Here is a 15,932-nt window from a genome sequence, read left to right on the forward strand (position 1 = left end):
AGCTAATGGTGCTACCTCCATCTGACCAGCAGGGGGCAGCAGAGAGTCCGTCTGCAGCTGTTTTACGTCACGTTGCAGCGTAAAACAAAAAAAAAAAACATGGCGACCGTGGATGTAACACGAGGATTTGTGAGTGTTTGAGTATATTAAACGCAGCAGTTGTACGGGGTATTTATTAAGGCTCGAGTTTGTGAAGAGATTAATAAGAAATGGGTGACCTGTCGTCGCTGGGTTTGTCGGACTGGTTGGTTCAACAATGTAAACAACTGGGAATCAACAAACCCACTCCAGTCCAGGAAAACTGTGTCCCAGCCATTCTCGAAGGTAAAACAAAGTGTTCACACGCAATAACAAGTCTGCAAATAACTTAACAGTAATGATAAGTTTGATTAGTTTCAATTAAAACTCTGGGTAAACAAAGAAAATGATCTAAACATGGCTTGTTTCAAATCTCTCTTTGGGTCAACAAGATAGTTGCTTTTCTAAATAATTACCTTGTTGAGACTTTTAACAACACTCTTTTACATTGTGATCATTACCATAATTCAGAAGTATTCATAGAAGTGCATTGAGTGATTTAGAAGTATTTTGTTTGTTTTTTATCTTGTAAAAAAACAAACTTGTGAGACTGATCCTATTATTATCTTTTCTTTCTTGTAATGTAAATAACTAAATCAATGGCTGTTTTGTGCACAGTTGTTTGTTTAAAAAAAAGTTACTGAAGCAACAGAGAGTTGTAACTAAATGATGATGTTGAGCTTTAAGGATGTCCAAACAGTTTTCTTCAGCTATGATGCTTATAGATGCTTTTATTTTTGTAAGTGAGATCCCAGCGCTGATGATCCAAGGTGTATTTCTTCTCACAGGTCGGGACTGTATGGGCTGTGCTAAGACTGGAAGTGGGAAGACGGCGGCGTTTGTGCTTCCTGTCCTGCAGAAACTGTCAGAGGAGCCGTACGGCATCTTCTGCCTGGTCCTGACTCCTACCAGGTCCGTGGACACAGACACACGGGATAAAACATGCCGCTGGGGTTTTGTTTATTAAAAATATCTATAAAACATGAGTCATAACCGCTGGATTGACAGACTTGCAATTTAAAAACGCGCAGATAATTCACTAAAACAAACAGACTCCCCCCTAAAATGGCTGTTTTTCCCACCTAAGTGATTAATATTATGTTAAATTTATGATAAAGCTGTAAAATGTCAACCTGTGATGTGTCGCAGAGAGCTGGCCTATCAGATTGCTGAGCAGTTCAGGGTTCTGGGGAAGCCTCTGGGTCTAAAAGACTGCATCGTCGTCGGTGGAATGGGTAAGATTACGCATCAAACGCAGTAACGTTAGAGCAAAATGGCCGCTCAGGGCAACATCTGTGTTTGTATCTGGGTCTCATATTGAGGCAACAGAGAAAAGAAGAAAATCGATACTTGTTTTAGTACTTTCATGGTACTGTTTTGGATTTGACCATCCTTCTGATTATGGTTGTGGTGCAGACATGGTGAGCCAGGCCCTGGAGCTCTCCAACCAGCCTCATGTCGTCGTAGCAACGCCGGGCCGACTGGCTGATCACATCCGCAGCTCCAACACCTTCAGCATGTCCAGGATCAAGTTCTTGGTGAGAAGAACGCCTCGACCCAACGGAACCGCCTGCTGACTGAACTCAGACGCGCTGTAGCCTTTAACGAGTCTTTGTCAGCCCTCTGGGTTACAGTTTCCTGTTTTCGTGTCAGATTTTAGATGAAGCGGACAGGCTGTTGGAGCAGGGTTGTACCGACTTCACCAAAGACCTGGAGGTGATCATGAGCGTCTTACCAGCCAAACGGCAGACGCTGCTGTTCAGCGCCACGCTCACAGACACCCTGCAGGAGCTGAGGAACATCGCCATGAACAAGCCTTTCTTCTGGGAGAGCACATCAGAGTGAGCATCCTGGGTTATTTCTGCTTATTGTCACAGCCCGACCAGCAGTTTAGGTGCTTTTCCTACAAAGAATACAGCATTTAAGTGGAACAGTTTTAACAAACTTGTGAATTCTGGCAGAACACGAACAGTGGAGGAGCTGGACCAGAGATACATCCTCACTCCAGAGAAGGTGAAAGACGCTTACCTGGTCCACCTGGTCCAGACGTTTGCTGATGAGCATGACGACTGGTCCATCATCATCTTTACCAACACGTGCAAGTACGAATTCAGACTCCCAACACGCCTTCAGTTCAGAAAACAATCTCGATTGAAATGTTTGTTTTCAGGTTTTAGAGTCTGGATTTCGATTATGTGGTTGAATTGTACTTTTCAAAGCTTTTTATGTAAATAAGGGCTTTTATTTTCTTAAAGGAACTGTCAGATTCTCACCATGATGATGCAGCAATTTAACTTTCCAACAATCTCCCTTCACTCCATGATGAAACAGGTGAGATTTACTCGAACAAGTGAAGTTTAAACATTTTTATAGAAAATCTGCTCCCGGATCTGCTTTGCTGCTGAATTAGGATTATAGATACAGAAACAATGAAAATCTTATTCCCTAAAAAAAAGGGAGGAATGCTGAAATCATAACAGGTTAAGTGACTTCTTTTTTGCTCTCCATCCAGAAACAGCGATTTGCAAACCTCTCCAAGTTTAAGGCCAGCGTCTATAAAATCCTGATTGCGACGGATGTAGCTGCCAGGTAAGAAACCCTGAGGAACTGTCCCGTTTTGGGCCATTTTGTTTTTAAGTAGTTCCTGCAGGTGGACTGTAGAAGGGTCTGTGATGTTTCTCTTAATCATTTTCTCTTTCTTCTAACATCTCGTAGAGGTTTGGATATTCCAACTGTCCAGGTGGTCATTAATCACAACACCCCGGGGCTTCCAAAGATTTACATCCACAGAGTTGGACGGACGGCAAGAGCAGGTACCGCCAACCTTCAGCAGCTTCTTAAAGGTGGCGTCTCGCCGCTGCGTCTGCTGGCGAACGGCCTTCGTGAGGGAGAATGTCTCATGCATTTCGGACTCGAAGGAAATCACATTGTGGCCGCAGGCGTCTCCGGCCCGTCTGAAGAGCTTGAGAGCTGGATTTTGACACCAGCTCATCGGACAAAACATTTTATTATTATTGAGAAACGGGTCTGAGTCTGCGCATCTTAAATCATGGTTACAAAGCGGACTGAGGAGGGAGTGATGTGAGCAACAAAACGATGTGCAAGAGCGAGAATGTAGTCCGTGATTTTCAAAAACTGGTTGCACGAAACGCGTCTGCGCAGCTCACTGCTCACTTAGTTGGAAACGTTCAGAAGTCAGTGACACCTCGATGGAAAAATTCACCCATTTTCCTGCAATTTTCTCCCAGTTGGGATACTAGCGTTAGTGACAGTCAGACTCCAGTGAGCGTTCAGGTGTTTGAGAACGTTTTCTGTTCCCCGCAGGGAGGAACGGGGTGTCGATCACGCTGGTGACGCAGTACGACATCCACCTGGTTCACGCCATCGAAGAGCAGACGAGTAAGTTGAGTCAGGAGGGACGGCGACAGTAAATACATTTAGCCTTTTATAAACACTGAAAAGGTTTATAAAAGGCTGCCTTTAGTTAAACAAACAGGCCTGTTGTTCCTGCAGAGACCAAGCTGAAGGAGTATCCTGTGGAGGAGAAAGAAGTCTTGAAGATCCTCACGCAGGTCAACGTGACCCGGCGGGAGTGTGAAATCGTACGAATGTCTCTTTCTCTTCAGTCATTCCAGCTAAAAAACAAAAACCTTTTATCTTGGCAGTTGATGACCAAAAATAGTTATTTCCCTGTGTGTCTTTTGTGTTGCAGAGACTTGAATCAACTGACTTTGATGAGAAAAAGGAGATTAACAAGAGGAAGCAGCTGATCCTGGAGGGGAAGGCGAGTGTTCTTCTCACTGATAAATTTATGGATTTTAATGTTAATAGAAAGCAGCACCAGAGTCGGAGTGCTCAACAACTCAATTTAGAAACCGTGCAAAGAGGAATAAAGCTGTTTTTTTTCAGGATCCGGACCTGGAGGCCAAGAGGAAAGCTGAACTGGAGAAGATCAGGAGCCAGAAGAAGAAGTTTAAGCAGAAAATCCAGGAGAGCATTCAGGGACAGAAACACAGACATCTCAAAAAGAAACCGATGAAGAAAAAACACGTTCAGAATAAAAAAGACGAGGCGGCGACTTTGTGAAACCTGCCCGGTGTACAGAATGAAAGCTTGGTTTCTGGTTTTTATCTTTTTAATGTTGATAAAATGAACAAAATCGGACGCCACAGGCAGCTCAAATTAATCACTTTTATTGGGTTTGACAGGGGAACCATCATCTTGTGAAAATGGAAATGAGACTTAACGCTTCAAATATGTATTTACATCATATTGAGGCCCTAGTTAGTCCATCAGTTTAATCTCTTCTCTACAACAGAATCAATGTGTAACAACTAAATGATCACTGCACGATCGATCGCGGCTCAGATGATGGAGAAAAACAAAATATTAGGGCAGCATTTTTTTTTATTTGTAAAGCTATAAACATATCAGGACTTAAGCAGAGCAGAGTGATATGTTAAAATAATTTATAGCTCAAATCAGACTCGGAATACGCCGACAAGCTGAACGGTTTTAAATATTTCTGCACAACTACTTTGGGGACGTGATTGTCACATGTCTGCAGAAACGAGAAGCGGTGGTGAGACTACATTCTTACCATGTTCAGAAAAGCGTCGAGGAGTGAAGAGTTACAAAACCACAATCCCGAGGAAAACGCCAAAGTCCTAACGAAGACAGGAAGACCTTGTTCCTGTTGTCAGCGTGTTGCTACAAATGATGAGTTTTAGTAAACCTACACAAAAAAAGGCCAAGTAACACCCAACTGAACATGACACACAAGCAGCAAATCATTTAGCATAGCCAAAAAAAACATCTACATCTACTCAGAGTTCGGATTCACACAGTTCTAGAGGAAAGGATAACATTAGAAACCTCAAGAGGAACTCTACAAAAAAATAATAACACAAAGCAGGCAAAACAGCTTTGCAGAAATCAAACATCCACTGAAGGTAAAATAAAATCTACCAGCCTGTTTTTACTCCACAGAGAAGGAAGGTGGCTTTTTGTCCCGAACAACCCGACTCCTGAATGATCTCATCGTCACCTGGCCTAATTTAGTTCAATAAATAAGTAAAAGAACGTCCTTTTCTGTGGGTTTCCTCAGCCCTCCGCTGCCTAAAAAGATTGTTATATATGCTGGTAGTTTGCTTTAACTACATTCACGACCTGCGCTGCAGCCGTCTTCTCTGAAGGTTGAACGTTTTGTTTTTAGGCACCGACTCGATTCTCGTTCAGCTCCTCGCCACTGTCTGATCAGCGCCGATGGCGTTTCCCGGGTGTTTTAATCCACGCAGGAACCAAAGGTCCTTCGGGGCTGTGGTGGTCTTATTTGTCTGTGTGATACTAATAATATTACACTTTTCCTGCCTGTTTTTCGTCAGTAAAAATAGTCTCCTTACACGTGTACAGCTCCAAGGCCACAGTTTCACGTCTAAACTCAACTTCTTTCCTTCCTCTCTTCCTCAGCCACCTTCCTTTTCTACTTCTGTGTGGATTGACTGCCACGGCGTCTCGTAAGCCTCGCCTACCGTGACTTTTTGCCCCCCTCCACCTTTATTTACCTTCGTCCACCTCAAGCAGGGACCTGTTTGATGGGTGTGGACTGTCCACAATCCCCCTGAGGAATCACTCAACGCAAAGCATTCGAGCGTTTGCCAATCTAAGCGTACACAGAGTGTTTCTTTAAAGAGGAAAAAAAAATAAAGAAAAACAAAAATAAGGGTCATCTGGTCATGAAGCACAGCAAACGTCAACAACCCCTGCTTTCATGAGATTACAAGAAGAAAAAGCCGTAGCTGAAACATCAAATGACACCGAGCTGAATATTCAATGCTGGTCATGTTTGATCGTTTCACTGACTTTTTTTTTGCAATTTTGTGCTCTGTGGTAAGAAAGGTATCCAGAGAAGAAAAAACTGTCCCATCACGACCACGACATCGGTGGGATTCGCGTTTTATGCTAGGAAAAACCGTCTGAAATCCACGCGTCAGTCCACCGCTGACGTGCGGTTGAAACCACCCCATTAAAGACCTTGTGAAGGAGCCAGCGGTTCTCAAGGCAAATGGAAGGTATTTCAACATCAGACTCGAGCATAGAAACCAGAGTTTTTATTTCCTCTCTGAGAGGCTGTGTCGACTGCTACTTCCTTCAGAGGCTGCCGAGGCGTTTGGGCCCAGTAGAACATCCTCCCGTGATAAACCTAATTTTAAAAGAGTCTGGGAAATACAAGTTGATGAACAACCAACTTCCAGCATGGGGGATTTGTGTTTGTGTGTGTGTGCTGCCTGTTTAAAATCTTTCTGCTACCACTTCTGTCCAGATTTGGAGAACGAGTTCTTCAAATTCCACTGGGAAGCTTGGATCCTTTCGTGAAGACAGGTGTCAGAACGTTACTGGAGCCTTCCCAGAAGCTGTGGGCGTGGACGTGTTGGGTGGGGTTATTTTGTTGGGGGCTGAACCTCTTTTGGATTCTCGTGAGAGACTGTTGATCTCTCCTCTGTTTCCCTCAGCAGCCCGACCAGACGCCGCCACATTCTCGACTTTCCCTCCTTCACTATGCCCGGGCATCGTTTCCTGCCTCTCGCTTGTCCACGCGGCCTCTTTCCATCTCCCTGCCCATCTGTTAGTGCTCTCTTCTTCTTCTTCTACCCTCTTATTTCTCTCGCTGGTCATTGGTTTGGTTTCGCTATCCCGTCGCTTTCACTTGGTGGTGCTTCGGATGTAGCAGAGGAAAACAGGTATCCATTTTATGTTTTTATTATTTCCCAGATTAAAAAGCTGATGAACTAAGCTCAGCTCAAGCCTAGCTCCCTTCTTCAGGCAACCTGGGAGACACAAAGCACGTTTAAAACACTTTAACTTCACTCAGTGCTTTAAAAGTCACATTTTAAAGACGCGTTTGACGGACTTACACTTTAGTACTGTGACAGTCCGGTCACCCCGCCATGTTGGTACGCACGTTCACCCTGGTAAGTCGAGTCCTGGGACAAAGCCACGTCGATTTGGGACTTGAACTCATCGCCAAGATAGCTGTCCTGGAGAACACGATTACAGACACAGACGATTCCTTCAGCCCCTCTTCACTCCACTGCTGTATGGGCTTCATTTATATTATACATTAATTACAATTTACAGTTTCTGTCCACATCAAACTCAACACCAGGTGCTGATTAAAAAAGTTCCCAATTATTACAGCAATAAAGAAACTGAGTTAGCCGCCCTCTGTGTGAGGCTTACCTGGGACAGCTCTGGCTGGGAGAGGCCAGGCTGGCTCATCTGGGAGGGCTGGCTCATGGAGATGTAACCCTGAGTCAGTGGCCCCTGGGAGAAGGACTGGGAGGCCCCGTCCTGGCTCGCCTGGCTGTTTGGTCCGTTACCCTGACTGGCGCCTTGGTTCGCTGAACCACGGACCCTCTGTCTCCCGCCACGCCCGGGTTTCCCCTTCATCGCACCACGACCTTGTTGTTCGAGGAGAGAGAAAGAGTCACGGCTGTATGCCGGCAAAGCTGGTCTGGACCATTTTAAACACATTTAACTAAAAAGCATTTAGTGGATTGTTCTTTAAGGCCGTGTGCAGCATTGATTAATTAGCAGGCACAAGGAAACAGTTTAGACTGCTGCTTTAGGCAAGTCAGATTTTATCGGTCTATTATAACGGGTTGTGCAGATGTTTGCAGAAACAAACCTGCTGGCACTGGATTCCTACCTCCTCCCGTTTCTCTAACATCACTCTGATGCCCAACGTGACCGTACCTGCAGCGGGGCCGTTGGTCTGACCCAAGTAGCTGGGTGGAGGCACCGGGGGCATCACCAGGTTGAAGGGTATGGGAATATTCATGGCCGCCATGTGGCCGGGGCCCGCTCCAATCATCCCGATCTGGTCGTGCGTTTGAAAGTACATGTTGGATGGACGTCCGGCTGAAAGAGAGGTTTGGAAAGAAGACTCAGCGAAAAGTAAACACAGCCGCTGTGAAAAAACACATACGCTGATCATCACTTTGGGAAATTCGGAATAAATACCAGCACTGCTGCGGTCGTAGGCCGAGCCAGGGATGAGAGCCTCGCGGGCATCGTACATGGCAGTACTCATGAAACGCCCGCCCTGAAAAACACCAGACGCCATTTTAATCCCTGAGTAAAGTAAAGTAAACTACTTTATTGAATAATTATTTGGCCTAAATGTCCGTTCCAGCTTGTGATGGTTTTGCACGTGTCGGTACTGACGGGATTGATGGTGTTGACCAGTTTACGGGGCTTGCTGAACTGCATGAGGCTCTCCCGCAGGTTGTTGAGGGGTCCCTCCACCAGGACCTTCTGCTCCTTGTAGTAGTTCAGCAGGTTGTTCCACAGCGGCTGCTTGGAGAGGGCCTTGGGGTTCCCCACGATGATCACGCCGTACCTTCTCAGGCGGAAAGGAGAGCTCAGGTCAGAAAGACATTCAGTTAAAAAGATCTTAAGCTAATTATTTTCTGCTTTGTTTTGCTTTACTTGGCTCGGGTCAGCGCCACGTTGAGACGGCGAGGGTCATTCAGGAAGCCGATGCCTTGGTGCTCATTGGCACGGACGCAAGACAGGATGATGAAGTCCTTCTCTCGGCCCTGGAAGGCGTCCACGCTGGCGATTTCCACTTGCTATGAATACAGGGGAACAAAAAAAGGGGAGATTGAACAGGATGAGCAGAAGAATACATTTTCTTCAGCATCACAAAGCAAACAATGAGAATGCGATGACGATGATGCATAAACTAAAAAACTACGAAGACTTTTGTTTTTTTTACACTCAGGCAATGTTTTGGTTGTAGGAGATAAAATGAAGAGCTGAGCAGGATCAGAAGATCAGGAGCGCCGTTACCTGATAGAGCTTGGTGTGGAGCGAGCCACTGAACTGCATGTACTGCACCAGGTAGGAGCGCTGACCCTCGTAGGGCGTGATGATGCCGATCTGATCAGGTTTCGCTCCCGCTTTCAGCAACCTGGTGGTGATTTTCTCTACGTTGGCTGCCTCAGTCCTGAAACACAACGGCATTAGCTAAACTCCGGAGTTTAGAGATTCCCCGTTCATCATCTTTGACAAAGACTTCATTCATAAACTTGACAGCAGTTTTGATGTTAAAATTATAGGATGGCACTTCTTGACACGTGGCTTCAATCGGAGCAAAGAAACTCAATAAAATGTGCTGCTTTTACCTGTTAAGGTAGGACGTTCCAGAACTGGCGATTTCCTCCTGACCCTGAGTCACGTAGAAGAACATGGGCTTATCAGGCTGAGGCCACTGGAAGTCGAAGCCTTTCTTGATGCGATCAGCTGGAAGAAACAAGAAAAGCTTGGTTTTTAATCTTTAACCTGTTGATGTAAACGTGACAAGAAAAATATAAAAATCTGTCTGCCTGAGAATAAAAGCAGATCTTTTGTTTTTTGGTCAGACCTGCAGTGACGCCGTTCTGCAGGGAACCCTCGTAGAAGATGTTGGAGGGGAAGGCACTGAGAGCTGGGTGCATGCGGTACTGGACCTGCAGGCGGATCGGCCGGATTCCCAGAACCACCAGCCGCTCGAACAGAGACTGAGACAGACCCGCCTTGGCTGCCTTCTTGCACATCACCACGGGACCGAGCTGGCAGTGGTCACCCACGAGAATAAGCTAAAAGATAACAATTAATCACACAAATGTGACGACTGAGTTTAACAAAATATGTCAAAGTTTATGAACTATAACTGACACTTGATACTCTAATTAGTAACTGAAACCACAGATATTAATGACCTAATTCACATATTTACCTTTTCTGACACATTAGAGCTGTTTTGCATTAAACCAGCTGTTAGTATTTACTTGGACTGCGGGTGTGTTTTGGTACCTGTTTCGCTCCCAGAACCACAGGCACCATACACTCGGGTTCTGTGGCCTGGGTGCTCTCATCAATCAGGATGGAGCGAAACTGCATCTTGGCCAGACGGGGATCTCCAGCTCCAACACAGGTGCAGCAAATCACATCAGCGTTCTGAACACAGAGAGAGAGAGAGAGAGAGGGGGCATTTTAAACTCTAATGAGACACCAAATTATTTTGTACGGGACTTTTAAAGCAGACAGTAAGAGGTTTAATACCCGATTCATCTTTTTATCCTCAAAACACAAGGCGGCCAACAGTTTTTCCTTCCTGTCCGGTGTGTTTTATCAACTCAGCCTGCAGGAGCTGCAGAGGAGTGCTCCACTTTGTACCCACAGGAAAATGTCTGCAGCATCACTACTCGTATTAAAACCTGCTCTTGTGGGATGTTACAGAAACTAGTGGCTCTCAGGTAAAGACACAACTGGTTTTCTGTCAGCAGACAGATGAGGCCATGAACGTTTTGTTTGTGATTTGCTTCTGACATGTCTACAGCATCAGTAAGAGCGGGAGTCATTAGCGTAACAGAAGCAAACAAATTCTGCAGACACTTTTCTTCTATATTCACACAAGATGAAAAACAATATGACCTAATCTTCATACCAGCAGGGGAGCAGCCAAAAAAAAGAAAAAAGGTAGATTCAAACGATTTAGAGCATTTTTTTTCTCTTTTTCCACTAAATACAACTTCTTAGGGTTGTGGCTAAGTAACAACTTATGGAAGCACTTTGCTGCAAATGTAAACGAGGCTAAACTTGCAGCAATAACTACATGATTATTTGCCTACAATGACAAAACATACAGATTTGGACCAGCAGTAACAACAAAATGTTGTCTTCTCTGTGCTTTTGAGGATGAAAGGAAGATTATCAGCACGTCCTTGGTGCTAGTTACATTACCATCAGCAGCTCCCTCTCTGCAGTGCGCTTCAAGGCCCTGTAGCGTTTCTCATCAGCAGACGACAGCTCGCCAGTCTCATCCTTCAGCTGCTGTAGTTTCTGAAGCTCCGGCATACTACAGAGACCAAAGACAAATGTTAAAATCTATCAGAGCCACATTAAGGAACTCTGACTTGATCACAGCAGACACCACGTTATAACATCACATATTTATTGCTCACTTGCATCCTGACATACTTTGATTTGTAAATGTGTGACCATTTTGTTGCTTAAAAAAAGGGCCACTGACCTGTCTATGTTGCTGATCTGGTTGTGCAGAGCCAGAAAAGACACCGGGGACTCAATGGCCTCGCGGCTCTTAGCGCACAGCCTGACTACCTTCAAGCCGGTCTTGTCAATCTTCTCGGTCAGCTGGTCCACAGCGATGTTACTGGGAGCACACACCAGAACCGGCCTACGGGACACACAGGCAGAATAAAAACAGCTAAGAGTGCGTTCCATAAAAAAAAAAAGAAATAATGGGTGGAAAAACAGCATTTTAAACAATATAAATGTACTCTTTGTCTCACCCGTTGCCCTGTCGGGACAGGTGATAAACAATTGTAGCCGAGGTGACGGTTTTCCCAGTGCCAGGAGGACCCTGGATCAGACTGAGAGGCCTCTGCAGCACAGTTTTTACTGCGTACACCTGAAGACACACAGGAAGAAGAAGAAAAATGGTGTTTATCACATCTGATCAAAGTTATCCCCCTGAATCAGTGGTGTACGGTCCCAGTCGTGGTTGTTTCTCTGCTCTTCAGCAGGTCTTCAGGTTCTGCAGAAGCCTGTTTATCACTCCATCATTCCTATCAGGTGAGTCACAGCCGAGAAACACCTGAAACATGCAGAACGGTGGCCCTCCAGGACCAAGACTGGACACCACCGACCTCAATGGAAATGTCTATGATAACAATAATCAGTTTGTTCTGTTTTGATGCCTGACCTGGGAGTGATTAAGGTCAGGCAGACCCGGGGCAGTGAAGCGCTTCGGCAGCTGGCACTTGATGGTGACATCTTCGACCTCGTGGCCCAGGAGCTTGTGGTAAATATAGCCAGACACGGAGGTCTCATCAACAGCAAAGGTTTTCAGGGCGCTCTGCATCCTGTAGCGATACAAATGTGAGTGTCCGTCCCTTAGTTGCACCCTTGGGAAAAATGATGCTCTAACCGAAATAACATGTTACCATTTTAATTTACTTAATGGGCATTAAAAAACGTATTACATCATTAAATGTAACTTATCAGGAACTGTAAAAATAATCACTTTTAACAGAAATTGGAGCATTATGATTTTAGCCCACCTGTCAAAAGAAGTGGATTTCCAAACAAAGTCCACCTGGAAGTTGTGTGGGATTTCCACAGGAGCTCCAACGCTGCTCCGCAGCTCAATGGCAATTTCATCCCCATAGTCTTTAAACACACACGGTTAAAGAAACCCAGGCTTATCCTAAAATTGTTCCTAACAAATAAATTGTAGAGGTGGTGTGGATAACTCGTATGCAACAGAAAACCTAAAGGATACTGTCTGGTACTTTGATGACATGACCAATGCCCTTCCACAGAGGAGCCAAGTCTCCCTTGTAGCGCAGGCAGATCTCATCACCTTGCATCAGTCGCATATCTGAAAGTGACAAAAACGAGTTAGAACATGTTTACGCTGAAGCTGGAAATAAAATGATCACCTACAATATACCCCGCTATAAACAACAAGGGGTCTAAAACAAAACCACGCAGTCATTCCACCAAACGACGCAGGGATGAGGGAGGCTGCATGCAATTCTGATGGCTGAAGGGAGAAGGGGAGGAGCTACACCTGCACCACAGAACCACTGGGAGGAAAAAAAGCTTAGAAAATTACCACCTGAATCCGTCTTGGGCAGAGTGAAATAGGCAATCCGCTTTTTGTTCAGTCCAAGATCCCACCTGACTGTTATGTTGTCTTGAGTCTGGAAAAGAACACAACAAAAAAATAAATAAATAAAATAAAATTTGCCACAACAAATACAAAAGGTACAGGTGTAATATCACACAACAGCTGCATTAATGGAAGCCAGAATGTTTTTAAATAATATACAGTGGGGAAAGTGTTTTAATTCAGTCTAGTTGTGATAATGGTTATAAATTAATTTATTAATTTACCCTAATCGAGGTTTCTGTGCTTTTAAAATGTCTGCTCTCATGAAGCCGACTAATTACACACATGGGAAACGCGTCTCTCAGAGTTAGTTGAATCTCTGTCATAGATTTAAGGCATTTGTACCTGTGACTCCTTAAGCTTTTTGTCATAGTCAGCCTCCAGTTTGACCAAAGGGCCGAAGATGTTTTGGTACTGGTAAGCATCCTCGTAGCGCAGCAGCACATGCTGGGGCTCCTCGTCCACACCGGGTTTCTCCAGGTCTTCCAAGGTAGCGCTGGGATTGTCCTGTTGGAACAAACAACCAGATCAGCTACTCAAGAAATGCTGTCACTTCCCTCACTGACAGACGCCTTTAAAACAGAGTCGACAGCTGTCACTGCAGACACCCTTTGACCTGAGATGGGTAGCTGGTGTTTTAAATACTGCCTGCATACCTTCCAGAGTTCCTCCAGCTTATTGATCTGCTGGGCAGTGATCTGACGGGCTCGGAGTTGCTCCTGCTCTGATGGGATCTTCACCAGCCAGGACAAAAAGCAGCGATCCTGGATCAGCGGCTGCCACTGTGAGCTGTCCCAGTTGATGTCCTTCAGGCTGCTCTGGCTGGCACAAGGCTGCCTACGTGGGGCAGAAGATGTTCAGACAAACAGTAAAGACAACGTAATAACTGCATGATTTGCGTAAACATCGCAGCACCCTCGTCTTTTCAAATTAGGGCACTGTTCTACAACAATCAGTCAGTGAACAAAGACATCTGCTTTCCCAACTTACCTGCAAAGAAGCACCACCACAGAATCGGCTTTGGCCGGGATAAAGCCCAGGAGGAAGACGTTGCGACACCCACAGTTGTAACACTCCAGCACAGTTTCACCCAGCGGTCCGTCTTTATGCAGGGTCACCTCTTTGCACTTGGCCCTCACCATGTGGTTCACGATGTGGCTGGAAGTCAGACACTTACAATGAAACAACTCATAAAGAGACCAAATCTTCAGAAAGCTTTTCATTTCATAGTCACAATAGTTTGCAACTCGCGCTGTCACACTTGGTTTTAAAAAAAAACAAAAAACGCAGAGGCTAAGATGATTACAAACCTGCCAGATGTGTTGCCACGGCCATTACAGAACCACTTCTTGCTGGTGTTACAGTACACCACACACGCTGGGTCATGGATACCACAATAGCTGCAAAATCAAAACGCATATGAGACAATGCAAGAACATGTACTGGTCATAGCACACGATATAAAGTATGAGAGAAGCAGGAATATTTGAAGGAATATAGTGTAAACGTGGAATTTTTCATCTCTCCATGCAAGCTGGACTCATTACAGTTTCAAAACTGGTATTTTTCCATAGTAGTGTGGGTTTTGCACGTTTAGATCTGCTTAAAAAAATCCTTCCCGCGATTTAAGTAAAGATCAGTACAGCAAAAAGTACGCCTTAAAGCATAGGAGTCCAGAAAAACCATCCATCCAAGCTGTTTTGATAGCAAATGAAACAGTAGATTGATGTGATTTTTGTGACAGACTTGTTTTTACAGCTCTTGGCATGAACTGATCATAAAGTTTGAGTAGTATACTATATTTGGAACTACGATAATAAACTGTTGTGACTGACACACAGGGTAGTTTACGGGTTTTCCAGCATTTATACACTGTATATTGTGCACAATAAAAAAATTGTAATATTAAAAAGCACTGTAAAGGGAAATCTGATGTAATGACAGGGGGAAACTCAATGCATTGAGCAAAACGCTGTAAATGAGATGCACATGTGGTGGCTCTTGGAGCCACAGGCAGCACCTGCATGCGTGTATAGGAAGATCTTTGGTGTAGTAAGTGTCCTCCTCGTCCTCCTCAAAGTTCAGCTCGCCCAGCAGCTGGCTGGTTTTGGCCACAGAGTCGTCCACTCCTCCGTTGTGAAGACCTTCATCCGGACCATTAACCTGGAGCGCAGCGACAACCTGTTTTATTTAACCAAACACACTGACGATGCTAACGGCGATGCTAACGGCTGAGGCGCACAGTGCGGAAAAGCTAGCTTGACAACAGGCTGAAATAATGCCAGTGTTTACAAATATATGCGCCTCTGCCAGCCCGTGGGTCTGGTCCGACTCTTAAAAGTTCAAAAAGAAACGCGCTGAAGAAGATCAGCCTGCCTCCAGAAGCTCAGCTGGCGATCCAACCGAGCTAACGCGATGCTAAGTGAGGCTAAAATGTAATGAGAGCGAGCTAGCTGGAAGCTAACGAGGGCTAACGTCATTACCGCGCATTTGTGAGGAATTAAAAGCGTCAAACCTGGCTGTCCAGCTGGCTCTGGGTCTGGCCTTGAGTTTGGGTCTGACTGGGAAGCGTGAAGTCGGTGAAGTCGTACTCGGAGCCCTGGGTGTCCGCTCCGAGCAGCTCGGCTTCCTCGGTGTCCAGGAAGGTGAGGGTTTGGGAGCTCGGCCCGTACGCCTCCACACTCATTTTCCGTCCCTTAACTTTCGCTTTAATCGGCGGTTTCAACAGCTGTATGAAAACAATTAAAGCCCACGCCGCCGTTATCTGTCGATGTACGTTTTAAAGAGCGTCGCCGAGAGACTGAATTTGAACCCAAACAAAAAAAAAAAAATGGAACCGATCAGAACCTCGAAAGCTACTGCGGGTCCAAGCAAGAGAAGCAGTCAGCGACGGTGACGGACTTCCCTGCGCCGCGCGACGTGTGACGTCGGTGGACGGCACAGATAGGGAAAAAATGGAGAGTGCTCACTCCGTTTGTTTTATTTTTATTTTTAGCGAGTATCAAATCTGAGTAAGGCTTTCCCCCTCTCTCATCAGCAATAATATCATTTTATCAGGAAATATTTGGTATTTAGGATGCTAAATATTATGAGTTTCTAATCTTTGACATGT

The 15,932-nt window shown here is 45.2% G+C and overlaps 2 protein-coding genes across 3 annotated transcripts; one reads left to right on the forward strand and one right to left on the reverse strand.

The window, feature by feature from the left end:
- ddx49 (DEAD (Asp-Glu-Ala-Asp) box polypeptide 49) lies at positions 1 to 4,189 on the forward strand. The gene is made up of 13 exons (XM_017413488.3): positions 1 to 324; positions 867 to 990; positions 1,228 to 1,313; positions 1,495 to 1,616; positions 1,732 to 1,919; positions 2,040 to 2,180; positions 2,334 to 2,409; positions 2,591 to 2,667; positions 2,794 to 2,891; positions 3,403 to 3,477; positions 3,592 to 3,680; positions 3,791 to 3,862; positions 3,988 to 4,189. The coding sequence occupies exons 1-13, from the start codon at positions 210 to 212 to the stop codon at positions 4,162 to 4,164; spliced, it is 1,440 nt and encodes a 479-aa protein (XP_017268977.1). The 5' UTR covers positions 1 to 209; the 3' UTR covers positions 4,165 to 4,189.
- Positions 4,190 to 4,255: 66 nt separating this feature from the next.
- upf1 (UPF1 RNA helicase and ATPase) lies at positions 4,256 to 15,710 on the reverse strand. Of its 2 annotated transcripts, none has more exons than XM_017413487.3 (24): positions 15,336 to 15,710; positions 14,841 to 14,983; positions 14,131 to 14,220; positions 13,811 to 13,978; positions 13,477 to 13,657; positions 13,166 to 13,327; positions 12,767 to 12,851; positions 12,428 to 12,526; positions 12,207 to 12,315; positions 11,849 to 12,008; positions 11,436 to 11,554; positions 11,156 to 11,320; positions 10,867 to 10,981; positions 9,937 to 10,080; positions 9,506 to 9,719; positions 9,267 to 9,384; positions 8,932 to 9,088; positions 8,569 to 8,711; positions 8,305 to 8,479; positions 8,101 to 8,182; positions 7,834 to 7,998; positions 7,318 to 7,538; positions 6,993 to 7,115; positions 4,256 to 6,905 (listed from the first exon to the last, which is right to left on the reverse strand). In XM_017413487.3, exons 1-23 carry the CDS (start codon positions 15,504 to 15,506, stop codon positions 6,996 to 6,998), a joined length of 3,306 nt encoding a protein of 1,101 aa, XP_017268976.1. In that variant the 5' UTR covers positions 15,507 to 15,710; the 3' UTR covers positions 4,256 to 6,905; positions 6,993 to 6,995. The 2 variants fall into 2 exon arrangements, with proteins under 2 accessions (XP_017268976.1, XP_017268975.1); XM_017413486.3 differs by having other exon boundaries at positions 12,764 to 12,851.
- Between the last annotated feature and the right edge of the window lie 222 nt (positions 15,711 to 15,932).

This window comes from Kryptolebias marmoratus, linkage group LG24 (genome assembly GCF_001649575.2).
Source record: "Kryptolebias marmoratus isolate JLee-2015 linkage group LG24, ASM164957v2, whole genome shotgun sequence".
NCBI lineage: Eukaryota > Metazoa > Chordata > Actinopteri > Cyprinodontiformes > Rivulidae > Kryptolebias > Kryptolebias marmoratus.

Bases quoted from the DNA above. Each gene is read 5' to 3' on its own strand.
- ddx49 (XM_017413488.3), top strand. From the start codon at position 210: ATGGGTGACCTGTCGTCGCTGGGTTTGTCGGACTGGTTGGTTCAACAA. The intron at 3,478-3,591 runs GTAAGTTGAGTC...TTGTTCCTGCAG, and splicing joins CGCCATCGAAGAGCAGACGA to AGACCAAGCTGAAGGAGTAT. The intron at 3,681-3,790 runs GTACGAATGTCT...TTTGTGTTGCAG, and splicing joins CCCGGCGGGAGTGTGAAATC to AGACTTGAATCAACTGACTT.
- upf1 (XM_017413486.3), bottom strand. From the start codon at position 15,506: ATGAGTGTGGAGGCGTACGGGCCGAGCTCCCAAACCCTCACCTTCCTG. The intron at 12,852-13,165 runs GTACAAATGCCT...GTTCTTTTCCAG, and splicing joins AAAAGCTTAAGGAGTCACAG to ACTCAAGACAACATAACAGT. The intron at 9,089-9,266 runs GTAAAAGCAGCA...GTTGTGTTTCAG, and splicing joins GGAACGTCCTACCTTAACAG to GACTGAGGCAGCCAACGTAG.